This window comes from Gasterosteus aculeatus, chromosome 13 (genome assembly GCF_964276395.1).
Source record: "Gasterosteus aculeatus chromosome 13, fGasAcu3.hap1.1, whole genome shotgun sequence".
Lineage (NCBI taxonomy): Eukaryota > Metazoa > Chordata > Actinopteri > Perciformes > Gasterosteidae > Gasterosteus > Gasterosteus aculeatus.
Genome location: NC_135701.1, coordinates 10,430,073 through 10,451,392, shown reverse-complemented (window position 1 = coordinate 10,451,392; position 21,320 = coordinate 10,430,073). Strand labels below are relative to the sequence as shown.

General features: G+C 43.7%; 3 protein-coding genes across 26 annotated transcripts in view; 2 read left to right on the top strand and 1 right to left on the bottom strand.

The window, feature by feature from the left end:
- Positions 1-8,982, top strand: part of emid1 (EMI domain containing 1) — a 43,820-nt gene extending 34,838 nt beyond the window's left edge. The window contains exons 9-16 of one of the 5 annotated variants that reach the window (XR_013451976.1): positions 807-914; positions 3,402-3,491; positions 3,707-3,759; positions 3,871-3,933; positions 4,021-4,065; positions 4,307-4,351; positions 6,331-6,689; positions 7,766-8,982. Coding sequence is in view for 4 of the 5 variants with exons in the window: in XM_040195989.2 (XP_040051923.2) it covers positions 807-914; positions 3,402-3,491; positions 3,707-3,759; positions 3,871-3,933; positions 4,021-4,065; positions 4,307-4,351; positions 6,599-6,689; positions 7,766-7,899 (629 nt within the window). In the remaining variant the exon portion in view is untranslated. The remainder of the gene's footprint in view (positions 1-806; positions 915-3,401; positions 3,492-3,706; positions 3,760-3,870; positions 3,934-4,020; positions 4,066-4,306; positions 4,352-6,330; positions 6,690-7,765) is intronic. The other 4 variants (XM_040195995.2, XM_040195989.2, XM_040195996.2 and 1 more) reach the window with 4 other exon arrangements.
- Positions 8,983-9,336: 354 nt separating this feature from the next.
- Positions 9,337-12,025, bottom strand: rhbdd3 (rhomboid domain containing 3). Its single transcript, XM_078086670.1, has 6 exons — positions 11,863-12,025; positions 11,361-11,744; positions 10,916-11,042; positions 10,588-10,836; positions 10,299-10,454; positions 9,337-9,631 (listed from the first exon to the last, which is right to left on the bottom strand). The coding sequence occupies exons 1-6, from the start codon at positions 12,023-12,025 to the stop codon at positions 9,625-9,627; spliced, it is 1,086 nt and encodes a 361-aa protein (XP_077942796.1). The 3' UTR covers positions 9,337-9,624.
- Positions 12,018-20,592, top strand: ewsr1b (EWS RNA-binding protein 1b). Of its 20 annotated transcripts, none has more exons than XM_078086669.1 (16): positions 12,018-12,159; positions 12,767-12,819; positions 13,279-13,315; positions 13,474-13,525; positions 13,828-13,969; positions 14,303-14,498; positions 14,609-14,856; positions 14,955-15,117; positions 18,064-18,098; positions 18,660-18,689; positions 18,791-18,906; positions 18,988-19,117; positions 19,229-19,339; positions 19,499-19,625; positions 19,719-20,075; positions 20,225-20,592. In XM_078086669.1, the coding sequence occupies exons 2-16, from the start codon at positions 12,804-12,806 to the stop codon at positions 20,259-20,261; spliced, it is 1,797 nt and encodes a 598-aa protein (XP_077942795.1). In that variant the 5' UTR covers positions 12,018-12,159; positions 12,767-12,803; the 3' UTR covers positions 20,262-20,592. The 20 variants fall into 20 exon arrangements, with proteins under 20 accessions (XP_077942795.1, XP_077942794.1, XP_040052464.1 ...); XM_078086668.1 differs by having other exon boundaries at positions 18,061-18,098; XM_040196530.2 differs by having other exon boundaries at positions 14,597-14,856.
- The last annotated feature ends 728 nt before the right edge of the window (positions 20,593-21,320 follow it).

Sequence of the window (21,320 nt, the reverse complement as noted above, 5' to 3'; positions counted from 1 at the left end):
GGATCACCATCGTGCTGCCGGAACAACAAACAAAACTACACTGCAGATTGCAGTTTGTGTTTCGCCAAACACAGCCGGTCATGCTGCAGTGTTTACCAAGACTAAGTGAAAACGGCCACAGAAGTGTCAAATCAGAGCTGTAAAAGCATTACTTTGCTTAGTGTGCTGTCATTGTCCGTTGCATCAGTACATAAACAGAGAGGTGATGAGTCTGGGTCCGTCGGAGGGCAGGAGGTGATGTTTATGGTGCAGCATTACATCACGCCCACATTGGTGGGTGTTCTTTTTTTTTTCCCCTCCTTGAAAAAATGTCTGGAGGAGGAGGAACACTTTTACAACCACCCCATATGGACCAGCTACGGGCTTTTACTCTCCTCACACACACATGTCCAAAAGCTAATATGTGTACGCAGGAAGCATTTCATTTTCTATGAACCAGTGCCAGTAACACTTTGTAGAGGTCAGCGGTGCTTATTTGAGTTTCCGCAAATGATCCCTAAATCAGTTCCCAGCCCCGGACCGTTAAAGATCATCCTTCTCATTTAAATTACAACAAAGTCTCCCAGTTAATACACTTCTTCTCTGTCCAGCTGCTTAGTTTACTTCACATATGCACATACATACTTAATATATAGTGACACACACGCAATCCTGCCAGACCTTATTGTGTTGTATCATTCAGTGCTCTATCTAATCGTTTTCCTCACTGGTCATAGCGTATCCTCCTATAATCACATTATCCCTTCTGATCATATATCTTAACATACCTCTCACGACAGTGATGTGTCTGTCATTTCTCTTCTCAGGCCCTCGTGGTCCACAAGGACTCCCAGGGGAAAGGGGTCTTCCAGGCCCGCCTGGCCCTCCGGGGCCTCCAGCTGAGGCCAGTGCCCACATCCCAGATCCGGACCAGAGTAAGACCTCGGACAAGTAACGGACGTCGTACAGCGTCCACGACAACAGTTCAAAAAATACCTGAAAATAAAGTGTTAAAAATGTATTTAAGTTAAGTCAACTCTCCCACTAACATTGTGCTGCTAATAGCAGCTAAACACAAGCTGAAAGTCTCAAGCAGAGATGAGGAGGCAGCTACAGAGGTCTGCTTTCTACCTCCACCACACGCCTTTTATTTTCATACTGCTGATACGGTCTAAAGTAACATCACTAGAGGCTTCATGCTACTTTATACAGCGGTACTCCCAAACACCTGTAAACAGACTTCAATAAGTAAAAGCAATGCAATTTTCTTGCTGTATATTTCATTTTGAAATCAGTTTACCATGAATGAGTGCGTGTACACTGATCAAATCCACGCCTTTGTTCTGCGGCTGCCCGCCGATGTTTTACAGACCCCAAACCCTTGATATTCATGCATCCCTAGCAGGCTCACAGACATGTTCTCTCCGGCTGCATAATGGCTTTCAGAAGTTTTATGACTACTGATAAACAAAGGAAACACAGTGAATGAGAAACAGACAGGATGGCGGTAATCCTCTAACAGCTACTCGCTCCTCATTGTCTACCAGCCAGCCAGAGGAGCGTCAAAGTGTTTCAAACGAAGGCAGAGACGGTCCGAGATCCACTCGGACGTCACATGCTTTGATGAGACCCTGTCCATCACTGATGTCACTCAACAACTTCCAGATGTGGGCAGCTCACACAGCTGAAGGGACGTGTGAGAAACAGATGGAGGCCTTCTCAACGCCTCTGCTTTTTAAAATGTGGCTTCAGTGGTAAAGCAAAGAATTCGGCGCGCGTATATTTTTAAAGCTCTGGCTCTCTGCGTGGAGAAAGCTGTGGGCTCGTCGCGGTGGCCACGATCGCTTCCGAGACTGCGAGCCATTTCTTTCGCATCAAAGTAACAGTAGGAGACGTTTTGAGCTTCCTTTGGAAAACACCGGCTTATTTGGCTTTTGCGTGTGCATCAGGAGGTTGGAATTCCCTTCAGCCGAACAGGAGAGGGCTCCTGTCCAGCAGCCAGAACGTAGTATTGAGGCGCAGCGCTGATGTTTGAACATCCTCCACACGTTGTTATGTCACGTTAAGTAGAGAGTAGAAAGAGACAGAGAGAGCGGCCGGGTTTTTGGATGTCAACTCTGGTTGAGATCTGGCAGCGATGTGCGACGTTCTGGCAGCTGGAAGATGTTTCAGGATGTCAGCTCTCCTCCTCCTCCTCCTCCTCCTCATCCTCCTCCTCCTCTCTGAGTCTCCTGACTCACGCTGTGATTGGATTTGTGTTTCCTACCCGTCTAAAATGGCCCAATGGCCGCACACTTCCTCTATTGCTCAAACGTTTACCACCATCTCAGTGAGGTGAAGACGTCCAGTCAGCGTTGTTACACAGCGGATTCGAAATTCCAATGTTTTTAATGGATGAGAAACACAGATCTGCTACTGAAAGGGCTTTTGGAGGCATTTTAGTGTAGTTTACCAACCTGTTGAAGTCATTAGGGTCGTAGTTTTTGTGTTTGTTGGAGGATACTGCCCTCTGGAGGTTATAATAAAGATCACCCTCCTTTCCCTGAGTCTGGCTTCTCAATCCGCCTCATTCAGTTGGATTACCCTGTGGAATAATTTACTGCAGGAATGCAGTGACTTCTCTGGTGCGGACAGCAGGACTCGAGGCCTTCTCAGACCGAGCGCGACAGCGGCACCACTGCGCTGTGAAAAAACATTATTTCAAAAGGATTGTGCCTCGCTCTGCAGCTTTTTGTAGCGTTGAGAAAAGCCCTGAGCTCAAACTATGTTGTGTTAAAAAAAAAAAAGCAGTCATAGAGCAACATAAAACCAAAGTAAAACATCACACACAGGAAAAGCTTTGAGGTTCAGGTCTGTTAAATCACAAACGCAACCGTGGGAACATCTCACCACAGACTTCTTCAGACAGCACTTTCTCTCAGGCGTCATACAAACGCCTCATCAACTAAAACTATCAACATTACATCACATGTCATTTAGCTGACGTTTTTATCCAAAGCGACTTACAATAAGTGCATTTCAACCATAAGGATACAAACCCAGAAGAACAAGAAACAAGAAATTGCAATTTCATCAAGTAAGCCGATTAACAACTTGCTATAGATAAGAGCCATTATAAGTACAAATTAAGTGCTACAATTTGTTTAGTGTTTTTAGACCTAATCCTGAAGATTAACATCAGCAAATTACATCCATTTCATTGGTGGAGCTTGTTTGAGGTAAAGCATCACATGAATTGCCGCAAACAATATTTTCATGTCATGGCAGTGTGTTTCGTATTCGTCGACAATCATTGAAACCCGTAACTACAGCCGGGTTTGAGTTCCAACGATTCCCTTAAGGGCTACATGAAATAAACATAGTTGATAAATGTTAAATGTGTACAACTGTAAAGTAACTCAAGCAATTTCTTTCAACCCGAGGTCGCGGAAAAGACCTCTTGTTCAGCAACACTTTCCATGACTCCAGAGGGTCGCCTGTTCCAGGACCTCAGGGCCCCCCCGGGCCGCTCGGTGAGTGTTTATCCCTGCACTGCACACAACTCGACACTTTTTGGTATTTGTGGTATTTATCTTTAACCAGGTGACCAAGTACAAAATATTCCTTTAGACAATTGATTTTTTTTACTCGACAACACAACAACACAATGCGCAAAACACAACTAAACCTCAACTCCCCCTCCATCATTGGGGTGCTAACATGAGTCTTTTTTTAAACTATTTCTTAGGCCCACCAGGTCCCAGAGGCCCGGCAGGACCTGTTGGCCCATCAGGACAGAATGTAAGCTCACTCACTACAGCGTTGTGCTGCACTTACCGAGTTTAGCGCCATCAGATCGGTCGCTCGTCCAATGCAATCGATGTCATCTCTCCACTTCCTGACTCAATACAGGGGAAATCTGGAGCTCCTGGACCGCAGGGCCCTGTGGGTCCAAAGGGAGATCGCGGGGAGAGAGTGAGCACACCCGCAACTCTATGAAAATTCAGTAGGTTTTCCTCATCTACTCGACATCCTTGAACAGCACGCCTTTGTTTTTTTCAGGGCCCTCTAGGTTACCAAGGAGAGAGGGGCTTCAGGGGCGAGTCGGTAAGCTTCCTCCACGATTTTGGCCTGAGTAAACCAGCGTGTGGGGGGGAAACATCAACACATGTCATCGCTGGTTACAGTACTGTAAACTACGCTAACCAGCAGCGCTGCAGATCACACCGACCTGCGACAACGCAGTCGCAGAGAGGAGGAGCTCATTCTGTTGAAGTAAACGGCGGCAACGCTTTCAGCGGATTGTTCTGATGTCATATTTTTATTCTGTTTTGAATATTTCTTTCAGGGAGCACCAGGTCCCAAGGGACAGCCAGGAGAGAAGGGCTTGCCGGTAAGAAAGTAGTCAGTGGTACTTCTCAGCTGTCATGGTGATACAGGGGAGGAGAGTTTTGCTTTAAGTTTAAAGATTTAACAAAACATTCCCTCGTTCAATAATTCCCCTGTGTCTGTCTAACCCTTATTTTTCTTTTACATCTTTCTCATTTTAAAGAGCAATCTAAATGTAAGATATCTTTAATTTATGTCATCTTGTGTTCACTTTGCGATGCAATTATTCTATTCTGTGACCTAAAGCGCAAGTCTAACCATGACCTCCATCCCAGGTCATGATCATTATCTTTTTACAATCACTGTATTGCTACGGTCGGCCACAAAGTGGTTTTCATCTCATTCTCTCCTGAGAAAGTGTGTGTTTCACGTTGTTGTTTCTGTTTGAGTCCCTGTGATTTTAGCCGTTGCCGTGTGTGACTTTGTGTGTGGAACCGTGTTAATGTGTTTTTGTTTTTGTTGGTCCTCGGGGTGTGCTCTGGACTGCTGTCCCTTGTCACGACTCTGTCGTCTCCACCCTAAAGCTGCCTGACTTCCTCTGCAAGCTTCTGTCCCCATGGCTACCTTTCACAGTCACCTTTTCAGCACCTGACTTTGGCATATACATACAAATAAGCAAAAAACAATAGCAATCTCTTAACGGCACCAGCTTTGACTGAGTGAATCAATGTAGAATGTAGAAATCCCAAATTCCGCTGTATTTGTACTTTAAGATGTACACAGAGCAAATGTGTGAAATGTATATGCCAAATCCCTCCATGTGTGTCGGTGGTGGGTCCTGTTGGGTTTAGAGGGTTTGTGCTCTGATGTGAGTGGAGAAGATACAGCTATACTATTTCATCCCATAATGCAACCCTGCATGATTTCCCCACCAAGTACCACGGAAACCTTCTTTCCAAAGTCAACTATAAAATGCATCTAATGAGGAAAGTAACACAGGGCGGTTAAAAAAGAAGTAAGGCAAAGTATCTCAAAATCCTACAGTTTATTTGGAGATTCATCCTCTGACGAAAGGGAGTCTACCACCATGCTGGTGTCTGTTAGGCTTTAAGTTGGGTGTTAATGTGCACGCTACACACAAAGTACTGTGGCTGTGGTTGATGAGAATGTCATTAGTTTATGACCAGAGAGGTGAAAGTATCTCAGTACTAATCATCCCGTGGGCATCGTCATAAATGTCTAGTCAGTCATTTCATGGCAAATCCTGGCAACGACTCAACCTAAAGAAGAGATGCATCCACCCAACAAACTAAGCCACACTGCCAGCATTAAAGTAACATGTCATCAGTTATTTCAGGACCCGAAACTTTGCCTTTTTTCTCCCAATAAAGTCTGCCGTTGGTTTCCTACTAATAAAGGCATTTCACTCACCTACGCACCAACCGCTTCGTCTCTCTCTGCATGCTTTGATTCTTTTAGCTCGCTCTCTGCCTGCTTTACTTCTCTCGTCCGACTCATTTCATCCCGTCTCAAGATGCGCCTCATGAAGCCACTGCCTCATCTTTTATTAAACGACAAATCAATTAGATTTAATTAGTGTAAATCTACGCTGGCTTCATTGTGTCCAGCAACATGGGATCATTTTAGTGACCACGGCGTTGAAAGCTGTGGTGCTGTAGAAATAACTGCCTGGCTTAAGTGCTCCTCAACGAAAAAAAAAAAAAAGAATGCAGATGGCATGATCCAATCTAAATCCTGGTTTAATGGGATCCTGCTGTGTTATGTCACCAACATGGGGCTGGTCTGTAACGTGCATGCCGATGTTCTCCGGCCCAGCATGGCAGCGGCTGAGCTCATACAGCGGCATGGCCAGAGAATGAGAGAAATACGGGGAACAGATATGTCTCAGAGCGCCGTGCAGATATGTGGACTGTTTTAACCTTCTAACTGCTGAATTGTACTGAGAGACATAATGACTTGCATCCTGGCGAGCAGTCCTTTTGCCTGTGCTCCTTACCTTGACGGCTGTATCTATCTTCACAGGGGGACGGCATACATCAGATCAGAGAGGCGCTGAAGATCTTAGCCGAGCGGGTTTTAATCCTTGAGACTATGATCGGTATTCATGGTGAGTAGGGGGCCTGAGGCTAGGTCAGCTTTAGGCAGGGGTCAAAGGTGGTGGGGGGCAGTAAACTGTCACTGTACCTCACCGCTGGGACAGGGAGTGGGAACAGTCGCGAGCAGCCCCGGGACTCAGGCCGGTGTTTCCAACCCCCCTCACACGGTCCCCCCTGTTGCTGCTCTCTGATAGGACATTAGCTTGCAGATGTTCCACGACTTGCAGGCAGACCTCGAGCTTCTGGCTCGCAGGGTGACACTACTGGAGGCTATCATCTGGCCAGGTAACGCTGAGACATCCTCACCCACAGCTCTGCCAGCCCTCACTCACCTTTTTTACGAGGTCAAATGATCACATGATAGCAGCATAGAATTGATCATTTATCCCTAAACTGCTGCATGTTGATCTAGTCGCTGAAAAAAGTAGATGTCTTCTTATGTATGAATTGTTTTGGTTCTGGCAAAGATATTTGAAAGGCCCTGAAACACTATTTACATGATCACATGTGTTATTTCACAGGGAATTTGCTGTTGTGCATTTATCTTTGCTCTTCTTGCGGGTTAATGTCACAAACTTCCAAGCTCCAATAAGGATGGAGCAACATTTGAAAATAAATCAGATAAAGGTTCATTTATTTGGTTTCTGATGTCACCAGAACCATCAATCCCATGTGATCAAACCACAGTCCTGCTGAAGCACATCGGCTGAGTGTTAAACTCCTAATGAACCCAACGATTTATTTTAACATTGATTATTTGATTTGATATTGTTTTACGGGCTATAATTATTTGTATAATAACTGAGTGTGTATGTGTATCAATGAATGTTTAGTATGTTAGTCTAGCAATAGTGCTGCAATGAGAAGTCAATAAAACAATTATTCAAATGACAGATAATCATTTTTGAAAACCACTGAATTGTTAAGTTATTTATGCAGGAAGAAATTGCCTTCAAAAATTTTATTTTGGCTTCTCATATGCTGCGTTACGTCCTTGGAATTTAATATATTTCAGTGGTTAACTGTTGCTGGTTGTCAACATTTTATAGAAGAAACAACTAATCTATAAAAACAAATAAATGGAGAAATTGACAAACAGTTGTCACAGCCAGATGCACGGCCTTTACAAAGAAATCCAGCAAAGAAGGATTTCCTGAATCCTTTCTACACTAATCACTTCATTAACCATTTTGATGTAAAAACTGGGCAACTGGTGTCCGATCAAAATAAGGACCCACTCCTGACACCTGCAGGTGAACAGCCAGGTGGGAGTAGACTTGGATTAGGACTACAGAGCACGCATGTCCTCACACACTGACGGACAGGGAGGCCTCGTTCCAACTGCTGTCTTTCTTCAACAGAGCCTGATGTAGGGTCTGGGGACGGACCGTTTGGCACAGCCTCCCCTAGTTTCTACAGAGATAAGCGAGCAGGTGCGCTTCCATATCGACTTGCTTCTCCTCTGTCCACCAACACCAAGGTTCGAGGGAAGTAGCCCCCTCCTGCTCACCCTGAGGATCGCGCGCTGGGTTGACCCCCCCCCCCCTCCCATAGGTCTCATTGGCCGTCATCAGATTTAGACCGTATCTGATACCTGATACCCTCTCTGGGCTTTACTTTCAGATTAAGGATGGGGGGACACCTCAGGGAAAACACCACTGATACTCCACAATGTCCTCCTACATCAGGAACCCGGTAACTAGTTCGATCCCCGTAACCAAACAGGTGTCATTGCGTAACGCAGCAAGCAGCTTCCTTTGGCTTCAGAAGTCCGGCCCCAGAGCGAAGATGTTTAATGTTTGAGGAAAGGAAAATCTTCTTCGGTGCTCCTCGAGCTACAAACAGTTCCTGAAAATTAGGCTCATTTAGAATAATCAATGAAAGGAGAAATCAGATGGGAGAAAATAAACTGGATTTTGCGTTTTTATTGCTTTTACAATGTAACTGCAATCTGAAGAGATTCCACTATTTAAGTATAATGAGCATGTACAGTTTGCAGGAGACAAGTACACAAACAAACCTCTTGTTCTAGTATTCATTTTGTTATAATCATATTGTTTAACTCAATGTTATGTAGTGCACTAAAAGATGAAGGCATCGCTACTTTAGCTAAGATATATGTTGCTAGCAGTGATTTGTAGTGTTTCTGGTGTAAGTGTTGCTCCCACCCTTCCCCCATGGTACACACTGATAAAGTGCTTTAATATACAATAGTACATCACGTTTAGTCTTTGCACAAGAACACACATTTGGGTTTGATGACATATAAACCAAAAACAGCCACATATTATGTTGCATTCTGAAAAGAAAACTCATTTTAAACATCTCTGGAATTGGATGTCCATTCTAAGGAAACATATTACCACGTGTTAAACTGTCCCCATGAAAACACCTGGTGATTGTTGTTTTTTTTCAAACTTATTGTGAAACTATTTAAAATGATCATTGTATCTTATTTTGTATGCTGTGTAACCATTTTATATTTCATTCAACATGTTTTTCATGCAAATTTTGTTATTGTGATAATCCTGTCTAGAGGAATGGTGTAATAAAATAATGCACGTTGTTTTTTTATTAACATGCCGGCTTTTTATTTGTCTTCACCATAACCCCATTCATTAAACATTTTCACAGCATAAATAAACGGCTTCTACCCGCTCCAATTTACACTTTGCGCGTGGATACAGAAAGTGTCTCTGAAAACATCAGATGCTCCTACATGCACATGTACATGATTTGAGGTACAGTTACACGCAGTGCTGTAGTGGTAAAATTAGAGGTGGGTAAACTCTGAATTTTGTGATCATACAGACCTCGACGCGATGCGAAGCAACGCAACACAAAGCGTCGCGACTCTGTAAGGGTGTCCTGGCTATATTACATTATGTTATCAGTAAAAGTCATATACAATCAATGACAATGAATAAATGTGTTAGTAGTTTGTTTGTATTTTATTAAATCTAAGAAAACAGTGAAGAAAAGTATGTCAACACAACACAACAACACAATTGCAGATTAAGAACTATACATACGGAGTCTCCTTTTTACAGTAGTGCCCAGAGGGCCTCCTTGTCCTCCACGTCAGGTCCTGCCTTGCACAGAGGAGCCATGAACCCCAGAACGCGTGTTCTGGGGTTCATGGCTCCTCTGTGCTTCTCCTCTCTCTATTGGACCTGGTGTTTCTCCTCTCCCTGTGCTCTCTGCATCATTGCCTGTCCTCTCACTGCCTGAAAAAATATGTTGAATTTAAGAGTTAACCAGTTAAGCAGCCTGTCAATTACACTGACAACATGAGTTAAAGGAACACTCATGTACTACCTATGTCATCATAAATAGCCTACAGCATGTTTTTTTTCACATTGAGAACTGACTTGTTTTCTAATCTACGCGTCACCAGGCGTACCAGGCGTACAGACTACTACTACTACCCCGCCCGCCCGCCCGCAACGACTACTACCTGATCCTGATTGGTGTCGCTGCTGCAGCCGCAAGGCACTGATTGGATGCTCACAGACCGTAATACAGCGCAGATGAACATAATTCAGACTACGGCGTTTATATGTTCAACAATAGGAAACGTAGTCTTCGCTGTTTTAAAATTACACCAAGTTTATTTCGGATTATTCCAACGGAAGAATACAAGGCGCAGGGAACTTTGAGGTGCGTAAACGCTATTTATAGGTGCGTAAACGCTATTTCCAAAATTCTAGAGGTGCGTAAACGCACCTCCACTACAGCCCTGAGTTGTGGCAAAAAAACAAATCATGTATTTCCTCCCCCCATAAATTGCTAACAGTAGTAGCCCACAGGGAAAATATATAATCTAATATTAAAGCTCAGCAAAACCCAAGCATAATGTAAGTACAGCTTATTGCACAGTGTTTCAGTTCTCACAGGTGGGAGGTGGTCTTCCCTTTGGAGACCACCACGGCCTGTTCTCCAACGCTGTCATCGATGAGCAACGAAATTGCGCCATCCAGCTGTTTAGAGGCAGCTAACGCCACTACAGCTTTATCTGTGGGGAAGCCCATCTTCTCCAGCTGCTGGAGCCTGAGAGGAAACAATGTACTTTTAGTAAATAGTTACTTGAAATCACTGAACTAAAACTGTACTTGGGAATAATGTGAGGAGGTTTACAAAATAATGCAAATGCTACACATGAAGATATGAGATTATTACTAACCGCAGAGAGGAAACTGATGATTTGGGCACCTCCACTTTCGAATCAGGGTTGTCGGGGGCATCCTGTAATGAGGCCAGAATTCCTGCTTTTAGCATCTGTTCTTCCAGTACTTCTGCCTCAGACGGTGCAGCAGACCGGTTCATTATCCAAGCGGGTACTCCATCCTCCCATGGGTGGTGGTTCAATTGATCCCTCGTCAGGGGGGCAGCTGCCTGATCTTCAGGCGGTGACAGAAAAAGGGACCTGGACCTGTGACAACAGATCAGGTTAATTAAATCTGCCTGCAGGTTGTGAGTGTGAACATTCAGTGAGACGAGAGTCATTAGACCTCTGAGAGGCGATGCAGACGGGCAGTCTCCACCTGGCTGAAGAGCGGACATACACCCAATCAGGAACCAAGTCCAAGACCCTGGTCTCCTCCAGCTCCTGAAGTATCCCTATGAATGCCATGGTGTCTGAGAGGTACATTAAGGCTTATGAAAAAAAGACACAATGCCTCACCACAGATTTGGTGGCACAGCGGCCGGCGCACTTTGACTCGAACTTGCAGCACGAAATCACATTCCGTTTAAAAGTCTGTATTTAAAAGCTTTACAAAAACTGGTGTTCCAAATTCCTGAGCAATAAATGATGTTGATAAGATGTAATAAAAAGAATAAAAAGCCTACAAATACAACAACGTGACGTGCAGTCACCCTCCGTGAGGTCTAATAGAGCTTCTAAAAACTAAAATAGAATATAATTTAGTAGAATTAATTGACAGGTAAGGATACAGTTGTGTCCGAGGAGTATTGCGCAGAAGTGAAGCAGGGCAGGTGTCCCGGGCAGCAGCACCACGCCGACCAGCAGAAGAAGCCAGGGCAGAAACCACAACGGCAAACACCTCAGCAGCCTCCTCGCTGCCACCTGACGACACTGCGCCGCGAGCAGAGCCAGCTGGACGGCGGAGCAGCCGCAGATCCGACTCGGCCCGGCCCCGCCGACGAAGAGGAGCAGGGCGTAAAGGAGAGGAACAGCGGCCGTGGTCAGGATGGAGAGGAGGAGGAAGGCCACTGTTCCCCAGCGACGCTCCTGACTCGGTCCGACCAGCAGCAGCAGGGCGACGCTGACCAGCAGGGAGAGCAGCTCGTCGTGACTGAAGGCGTACAGGAGCACATCTGGAGGAGGAGGAGGAGGAGGAGGAGGGGGGGGGGGGGGGGGGGGGGGGCGCGCCTATGACGCGTTCATTGCATCGGTGAAACACATGAGAGAGCCGTGACGTGAGCACACGGTTACCTGTGAGCCTCGGGAAGTCTCCACCCGGGCCGACGGTGAGACTCGCCTGGACGCCCGCCGCGTACGTCAGAAGCGCGAGCGCCGCGCAGACGCACGTCCCCAGACAGAACCCCGCGCGCTCTGATCCGCACCAAAACCACGCGGGCGACACACGATGGAGCATCGTCGAGCACGCGCGGTGGTTTCTCCGCTCACCTGTACTTGAGTTACGTCATTCTGGCAGTGGTTACTGGACGTAAACTTCCTCCATGATTCAACGTGTTAAAATATCTCCGCCGCCGTGCCTGCTCTCAGCCTGTGAGTGTAAACTAACTGTGCCCTCGATACGCCAGTGATACATGTTCTTAAAATAAAGGACTAAAGGAATTTCGAGGGCTTTCCTTTCACTTCCGTTCTCTGTCGCGTCTGCCTTCTTCTTCTTTGATTTTACTGAGTGAGTTAGTCGTCAAACTAAAGCGCAACGCTGCCACCTACTGCTACACTGCTACAAGTTTGCGTTAAAAACAACATCCAGCCTGAAAATACTTCAGCACAAATCAGAACGAATCGATAATACATTTACAAACAATACTTACAAAGAATACAAACATTATAGGGTGCCAAAGGTGCCAAAAATTTAGCGAATCTTTGGTCATTGTCTTTTACAATCCATGATGTTATTGGTCTTTCACTTTTAATGGGCCATTGGGTCATTATTACCGACCTGTTTCTGTACTTTTATAGATGCTAATTGTATCGTAGAGTTGATTAAGCGTTCATGAACAGTATCAAAACAAGTCTTAATATGGTAAACTGATCTTAAAACGTTTAAGTGAATATTTAAAATCCGTCGCTGTTCACGCGATGTTTCGTATTTATCGCGAGATTTGAGTTTCCCTCAAAGAGAATTTGATCTCCCCTGCAGCCAGACTCGTCTAGTCGTCTTCTACAGGCACACTAAAATGGCGTCGGCTCCCGGTGAGTAGAGTATTTAAGAAATTTGGTGTATATTTTGTACCAATGTCTGTTATTCCACTTAAATAACTAAGTGGTTTGGTCTATTTGGAAGGTTATTTTACTAGCATAATATCTTTTTTTCGGATTACAGTACGTTAAATTCTAATGTCGTTTACCGTTAATTATGAGGCCTAGTCACGTTAGCTTATCAAGCCGCAGATGTATTTTCAATTGGGTGGATGTTCCACTCTATACACTGAAGTAACGTTAGATAATGGAGGCCATATTAACGAAGTTAAGATACTTTTAATGCGCGTGGTGAATGTAGAAGCGCCGCTCTGTTGTTGAATGGCGACCTAACAACGGCTCGGTGTAGCGTGCTGCTAACATTAGCATTGCCGCTAGCATTGCAGCTCGCGCGCAAACAGCCTTCTGTTTGAAGACAGTCGTTTGCCAACACATGTTCCTTTTCTTTAGCAGATTACAGCACCTACAGTCAGACCACTGCTCAGCAAGGGTAAGAATCCCCAAACAGCTTAATTAATACAATTCAATTTTATTTGTGCATTTATAGTAGCCATTAATGGGCTTGTAGTTACTCAGTTTCACCGTCAGTAAAGTAGTTTTACGTTAGCCCGTAACGTTAAAAAAAAAATCTACATTTTGTTTTCACAGGTATGCTGCCTATGCTGCCCAGCCCTCTCAAAGCTATGGGCAATCTGCACAGGTGAGATTTAATGACATGGTGGGGAAAGCAACCACTGAGCTCTAGCCTCACTGCTGTTCTAGTGTTTTATTCTTAGTTTAACTGCATGGATTTTTTTTTTTTTGCAATACCGAATCTCTTGTTCAATAAACATTGTACAGCACACATTAAAGCTTTCAAAATTTGACTGTGAAGAAGGGCCTTAAGCAGTATGGATATAATGATCCATTCAATGAAATTTTATATGTAGTTTTACCCCTGAGTCTGGTTAAAGTGGTTTGTTTTACCAATCAGACTAAACGTGATCTTTCATTTTTCAGCAGAGCTATGGGCAACAGAATTATGGATCATATGCCCAACCTGCTGCTGCTGATAGCAGTTACACTCAGGCAGCACCAGCTGCTGGAGGCTACACTCAGCCACCGCAGCAGCAGTATGGATCTTCATATGCCCAGCCGGCAGCAGGTCAGTTACTAAACAAACGTGTTCAGCTTGGAACGCAACCATCCATCCAATATCAACACAACTTTACGTTATAGAGTGGCATTTGTTTTAGACATCCCTTAAAGTGCAATATCATTTGTGCTTTGACATTCTGATACGGCCTTTCACTGTCCAATCAAATGTGAACCTGCAACAGGTCAGCTAATTGGACAGTGTGTTGTGTATATCATTTGTAATGGTAACATTTTTTCCTACAGCTTATGGTGTTAGTTTGACAGACTGCCCTCTACCCAATCTAAATGTTATTTCAGAAAACTTGATCGTGGATAATGAACCCAAATATTTTTCCTACAGCTGGCTATCCGGCTGCTCAGTCTACCACGAATACCTACTCTCAGTCAACCCAGAGTTATGGAGCCAGTGGTTATGAAAGTACTCCTGCTGCTGCTGCTCCAGCTGCTTCCCAGTCGTATGGCTCTCAGCCCGGGTATACTGCGCAGTCTGCCTACCCTGGTTATGGCCAGCAAGCGGCTCCCACTGCACCACAGAGGTATGTACCCCTCAGATTGAAACCAAATAATGGGAATTCTGCAAGGACACCCCCCTCATCTCAGTCAATGCTCTTGTCTTTTTGTGACTCTGCATTAGTTACAATGCTAGCAGCCAACCAGCAAGTTACAGCCAAAGTAGCTACTCTCAGCCAGCAACATATGGGCAACAGCAATCTGGCTACCAGGCCCAGCAGGCTAGCTACGGTCAGCAGCAAGGATACCAGCAGCCGACCCAGCAGCCAACACAGGCTCCTCCAGCTTACCCTCCTCAGGCTTCTGGTTCTTATGGTCAGCCTCCAGCCAACCAGTACAGTCAGCAAGGTGGACCTCCTAGTTACAACCAGTCCAACCACTACAGTAAGCCTGCTCAACCCTGCCTCTAATTTTCCTTGATGCAGTTAATCTTTATGTCCCTGTAAAACATGCCTTAATCCGTTTGTGCTCCTCTTATGTAGGTAATTACAGACAGGATGGCCAGGGGGGAGGTTCTGGTTACTCTGGCTCTGAGTCTTCAAGGTACCCAGGGTCAGGGGACAGCCGGGGTCCTGGAAGGGACGGCTTTGATCGTGGTGGAATGATGCACCGTGGCCGTGGAGGCATGGGCCGTGGCGGCATGGGGTAAGTGTCTTTCCTTATCGCTCAACCTTGCATGTATTTTAACTCAACAGGTCCCGTGGTGACTAAGGGCAGGGTTGAGACAGTCGTCGAAAAACAGTAGACATAAACCCATTGTATTCCTGTCATTTAGGCCACTTCTTTTCTCGTAATATGAGATGGTTGTGATTTATCAGCTAATAATAATAAATCCTGGGCATAGTTTATGCCAACAATGGGATTAATTGTAGCTATTCTCATCCAGCTTCTCTCAACCCTGCTTCTTATTTAGCCAAAGGTAAGTCTTTTTTTATTTATCAAACTTGATTTTTTGATCGTACCTGTGCAGTAACATACGAGAATTTAACAGCTGAAATCCTAGAAGATAATTCTGTTCTGTTTTTAAAAAAACATACTACACACACACACACATCAGACATAGATTTTTATTTTTTGTTAGGAAGGTTTAAACACTATATGGATCAGCATCACCCTTTAAACCATTTTCCTACTTTGCTGCTTAATTTGCTTCAGAGTGACAAACTTACAATGCAATTTGCGGTTGAATAAATTATGCCAGTTTCTTCCCCAAATTATTGTGGTGCTTAACTAAAATGTATATTGACCTGGAAGACCATACAACATAACCTTAACTTATAGTCACTGGTGTCATGCAGTAAATTCTGCTGCACAAAAACTTGTTTTCAAGTGCCATGTTTGGGTCAATCCATTTACTTTCATTAAGGTTTTTACTGGCGGATACATTCAATGGTGGTATCGGTTTACATTTGGGTTTTGCAAGGCTATCGTTGGCAATAACTATTTGTCATCGGATTTGCATGAAGTAAAACATTGTAAAAAATACTACTGCACAAATAGTATGTAGCGTTGGTTAATGGTACTGAAAGTCCTTAGAAATTAATCAACCAACCAGAGACCGTTTGAGTCAATTTTCTGCCAGCTACGCACTGTTAAAAGGAATAATCACTGGATGCTCTCAAATCCTTCGCGCATTTTGAATATCTCAGAATCCACCCAAGCCAAATAAATTGTTAAACTTTCAGTATTGTAAAAATGTTGAGCACAAATAATATAAATAGCCCCCTTTGTTATGACACGGCCATTGCTATTTGCCAGACATGTACTGGGAGCGTTTTGTGGTGTCACAACTTGACAAAATTGGAGATTTTTTGCGAGTCTAGTGATACTTAAAGATATTTGCAAACGCAGTCCTTTTGTGGATTCTAACCATATCTTAGGAGTGCTCTAGTGGTTGTCTTGGTGCAGGTGAATTCGGTCGATGGGTTTTCGTCTTGTGGCATCCAGTCCAATCTCTGCCTTACTACAAGAACTGGTATTCGAGTGTGTGTTTTTTTGTATTGTATGCAGGTGTGTATTACCCCCGATAGTTGAATCCTAATTTAAATGAGCAGATCCTGGAAACTCGTGGGAATGCCAATCACCTTTGCTCTTGGTGCAGTAATGACATTTGAGCAGTTGGTCCCAGTTGGTTATAGTTTCTAACATGGTTAGACCTGATCCCAAATCTGTTAAACCGCCAATCAATTTAAACAGTTACCAAAATAAAGACCAATGGTGTGACGGGGAATAGAGGTTGCACTGTGCATTGATTTGGCTGTAAATCAAGAATCTGTAAACTATTTTTGAATTGCAAATATAGATCTTTGAAATGTTTCTAATTTTAGGACAGTTTTTTTTTTTTAGGGAAACCCTTTTTCCAAATCTTGAACATTTAGTGTTGGGGTCTGCAAGGGTACTTTCTCAAAGTGGTTTGTACTTTTCTGGTACACCAGACAAAATCTTCAAATAGAGTTCTGCCGGACTCCTTTCTCTTGGTTTTTGGTGCAGCTAATAATAACACACACACACACACACACACACGTGTAGATTGTCACGATTCAGCACTTCAGTTAAAGAAATGCGCAGCGTTACTTAAGTGAAAGAGAATTAAAGCATTAACAAATTGCATAAAATCCTAAATACATGAATATTTTCAGCCTTAGACTGGATATTTTTAAAGTAAAATATTACTTTAGCTTTGCACAAGTACATTTGTGTTCTGGGGGGATTGGGCACATTGTCATTTTGAAATGTTTGAAATTGTTTTTGTGGTTTGGAATACAAATGTTTGATCACATTCTTTTGACCACTTTTTAACATGCTTTGTCACATTTATACCGTGCAGGTAACAGTGAGAGCCATTTAAACCCAGCTATTCTCTAAAAAGTATCTGTACTCAGTGCAGAGCCGGAAGCTTAAGCAGCAGGAGGGCGCTAAAACAAAGAGTCGGGGTCTGCTTTTTTCAACAACTGAGGATGGTGGTTTTTATAAGCATGATGGGTATATTAATTAACATAGGTCTTTATTTGATTTAACGTAACCCTGGTAAACACGTAACTTTGGTAAATACTGTAACAAATATATATTTGGTGTTTTGTCATGAATCGTTGTACAAATGTTATTTTATTTTAATTTCTTTTATTACCTGGTGTATGTGAACACCTCGTCAGGTGCATTGTTTTTAGTTTTACATATCTGCGGGTGGCTGTAACCTCTTTTGTTAAAACAAATTTTACTTGGTAGTTGGCTTGTTTTTGTAGGTACAACTACACCGTTAATGCATCTGAAATATTTCTCTGTACACATGTTTGGTTTTTTTCTTCGCATTTTCAAAGGTTGTGAAAATATGTAATTCATTAACAAAGTTCTCACAAATGTATGCGCTGCTCAAAACTGTCACTGAAGTTGTACTCGGCTAGCTAAGCAATGGCACATAGCTAATATTTCTATCCTCGCCAATCATTGTTTAATTTGGAGGATTTTCTTAGTTGCTGTTGGGCTAGTTAGAATGTTTTGATTACTCCCTCAATCAAGCCACTTTGCTCGAGCCATGGAAGTGGCTGTAAAAGGGAAGTCGCCTTCATATCTGCATTTATTCCCCCATAGCAGCGCTGGAGACAGAGGTGGCTTCAGTAAGCCTGGTGGTAAGTTAACGAGTATTACACTGGTTAGTCCTTTCAAAGCATAAACCTTTTGAGCAAATATGCTTCCAGTATTGATGTGTCTTACTTTGTGGTATTCAAAATTTATTTACGCAAACATATCTGAAGATATGCATCATACTGATTTTTTTTTTTTTTTTTCATCGATGCCTGAGACCATTTTCTCTGGGTTACTTGGTATAATTCAGTCACTGTTTATGGTATGAGTTTTTGACAATTTTCCACTCAAATGTGCGGTACTGCTTTAACAAGTCTCATCAGCTGAATTCCAGGGTTTTTGAGGATTTTACTGGTCTTTGAGGCTTTTCAAAAGAGTTATTTGCCAAAGGGTCTGAGGTGTTCTATTTTTCAATTCAATATAAATCACTTGCGGGAACTGGTCTACCATAAGTTTGCCAATTTCAACTTCCCAATATGGCCGGCAGCATCTTTAAGGGAGTGTCAGTTATCTTTGGTAGTACTCTTCATGAGTTGTACATTGAACTTCAGATTCATAAACTGACTTTTCTCAATCTGTTTCTTTCCTCAAATGATCAACTACAGGACCAATGAACAGCGATGAGCGTGAAATGGGTGAGAAGTTTAGTAAATACGACCTCATGTAGAATACTTTTTCTTGACATCGTGGTGGGTAAGATGGTCTTTCTGTGCATTTACATTTTTTGTTTTTGCAGGACGGCCTGAAGAGCAGGACGACTCTGAGAACAGCACCATCTACATCACAGGGTTGACTGAGAAGGCCAACCTGGAGGAGATGGCTGAATTCTTCAAACATGTTGGCCCCATCAGGGTATGCATAGCTCTTACCTTCAAATATTGGTGTCAGTGTAACAAATATGGGAACTAATGGGGCTTCTCTTTGTGTGTCAAGATCAACCGCAGACTTGGCCAGCCTGCCATTAACATTTACACAGACAAGGACTCTGGGAAGCCCAAAGGAGACGCCACCCTCTCCTACGAGGAGCCAATCTGTGCCAAGGCAGCTGTGGAACATTTTGATGGTACATTTTATTGGCTGCACACCAGACCTTAAAGGAATATTTGCATTTTAGATGGCTGTATTCTGTTAAGTAGTATATGTTGTGAGTTTTTGTTTTGTGTGTGAATTGTAGGAAAGGAGTTCCAAAGCCGAAGGCTTAAGGTGTCGATGGCACGTCGCAAGCCCATGATGGGTGGTATGAGGGGTGGCATGCCCATGCGAGACGGCATGATGGGTCGTGGAGGTAAATGTCAGCAGTATTTTTATTGTTGGACTTGTGCTTTCCTTCCTGTAGTTGACGCATATCAATGCTTTGCTGGTTGTACAAAAGAACTCTGGTGTTCCACTGCATCCCAGTAGCTGGAGCCAACAAATATGATTTGAAAAAAACTTTTCTGAACAGGTATGATGGGCCGCGGAGGAGAACGTGGTGGGTTCATCCCACGCGGCGGTCCTCGTGGGATGGGCAGAGGCGGACCCACCGGGGGCAACATGCAGCAGAGAGCGGGGGACTGGGAGTGCCCCAACCCGTACGTATCGCTTCACAGTGCAGACGCTGGTTTTGGAAGCCCTTCTGTAACGGGCATTGGTTCCTAACTCTGTTCTATGCTTTGTGTCCACAGGGGTTGTGGCAACCAGAACTTTGCATGGCGGATGGAGTGCAACCAGTGCAAAGCCCCCAAACCAGAAGGGTTAGGCGGTGGCCCCCCCTTCCCCCCTGGAGGTGACAGAGGCAGAGGTGGAATGGGAATGCGCGGAGGGCGCGGCATGGACCGCGGTGGGCCAGCTGGCGTCGGGGGCCCAGGTGGTCCTGGAGGCTTCCGTGGAGGTTGGGGAGGCGACCGTGGTGGATTCAGAGGTCGGGGTGGAATGGATAGAGGAGGTTTCCGTGGAGTCGGGCGTGGAGGACCACCAATGGACCGCATGGGTGGCAGAGGTGGAAGAGGAATGGGCCCCCCAGGTGGAAAGATGGATATGAGGTAAGCTGAAGACTCCCTGTGATGAGGCATTCCTTGAATAATTTAAGCCCCTGGAAAAAGTGGATCAATACAAACTTGTGACAAAAATTCAGTGTGAAAACGTAACCTCATTTTTGTCACTTACAAATTTTGTTTTTTTTGTTGTTTAGGGACCATCGCCAGGAGCGTAGAGAGCGGCCCTATTGAAGGACTGGTTGAATGTTCCTCTTGTGGAATTTGATTTTTTTTTTAAAATCATATTTTAATTTATGATTCCATATTTCAATGGTTATAGAGCTGCTTTTAAACATCCTGTGCACTCTTCACTCAACTCCTGTTTCCATTTTTTATTTTAGTTTACCCACGTTACGCCGCATCTCGTATTGTGCATGTTTTTTTGTTGCTTTTTTAAATGTGCTGATTAGATTTGACATTGTGTAGTAAAATGCCTCTTCCATTTGTTGACATAATTGCTTCACCTTTCCCATAAATGGCATTTGTATGACAAATTTGGGAAATAAAATTTTACTGATTTGAAGTTTGAATTGTGGATTTAATAAGCATTTCAAGTCATGCAGGACAAATCTTGAACACTGATTTAATCTGTATAGATTATGAAACATGTGATTTGGTCAAACCCTTTTTCACCAATCATTTGGATGCGGCGATCTTTTATACAAGTTTTGTATTTAATAACCTGAAAAGGTATTCATCTGTCTGGCTAAAAAAACAAAGGAGCTTCTTGGGTATTTCCCAGTGAATTGGCATAACATTTTAACGATAAATACTTGAGTCTTTTATTTATTCTCCTGTAGTTTTCTTGTCGATGGAGCGCATCCGCAGCTCCGCCCAGATGTTAAGTTCAGTTGAACTAAAACCTGCTGCACTTCTGACATGCCTGGTTTCTGGATGTGCTGCTATAATAAACCCAACTTGTCAAAACATGAAATGTTACTACATTACTACTGTGCCTCATGCATTTTCTCATAAGTCAATTAAAGTATAACTTGGCTTTCCGTGCCTTAGTGCTCCAATCCCGGTTTATTCTGTATCTTAATTAGTAATAGTTTTACTGCGTTTATTTTGAGTCTCACGGTAAAGTACAGTTAAACACATGTGTATCTTTAGCCCATTTAATGTTTACTTCTGGCAATTAAAACCATGTTTTCCTTTTGGTTGCCACCTTAGACAATCCTCCCTCGGGACGTAGCATGCCTCGTCTAGCAGGGTCCTCTATTTAACGCCCAACAGCTCACAGGTTTGTTC

Bases quoted from the DNA above. Each gene is read 5' to 3' on its own strand.
- rhbdd3 (XM_078086670.1), bottom strand. From the start codon at position 12,025: ATGCTCCATCGTGTGTCGCCCGCGTGGTTTTGGTGCGGATCAGAGCGC. The intron at 10,837-10,915 runs GTCTAATGACTC...CTGTTGTCACAG, and splicing joins GTCTGCATCGCCTCTCAGAG to GTCCAGGTCCCTTTTTCTGT. The intron at 10,455-10,587 runs GTTAGTAATAAT...GTTTCCTCTCAG, and splicing joins TCATCAGTTTCCTCTCTGCG to GCTCCAGCAGCTGGAGAAGA.
- ewsr1b (XM_078086660.1), top strand. The intron at 19,626-19,718 runs GTACGTATCGCT...TTGTGTCCACAG, and splicing joins GACTGGGAGTGCCCCAACCC to GGGTTGTGGCAACCAGAACT. The intron at 20,076-20,224 runs GTAAGCTGAAGA...TTTGTTGTTTAG, and splicing joins GGTGGAAAGATGGATATGAG to GGACCATCGCCAGGAGCGTA.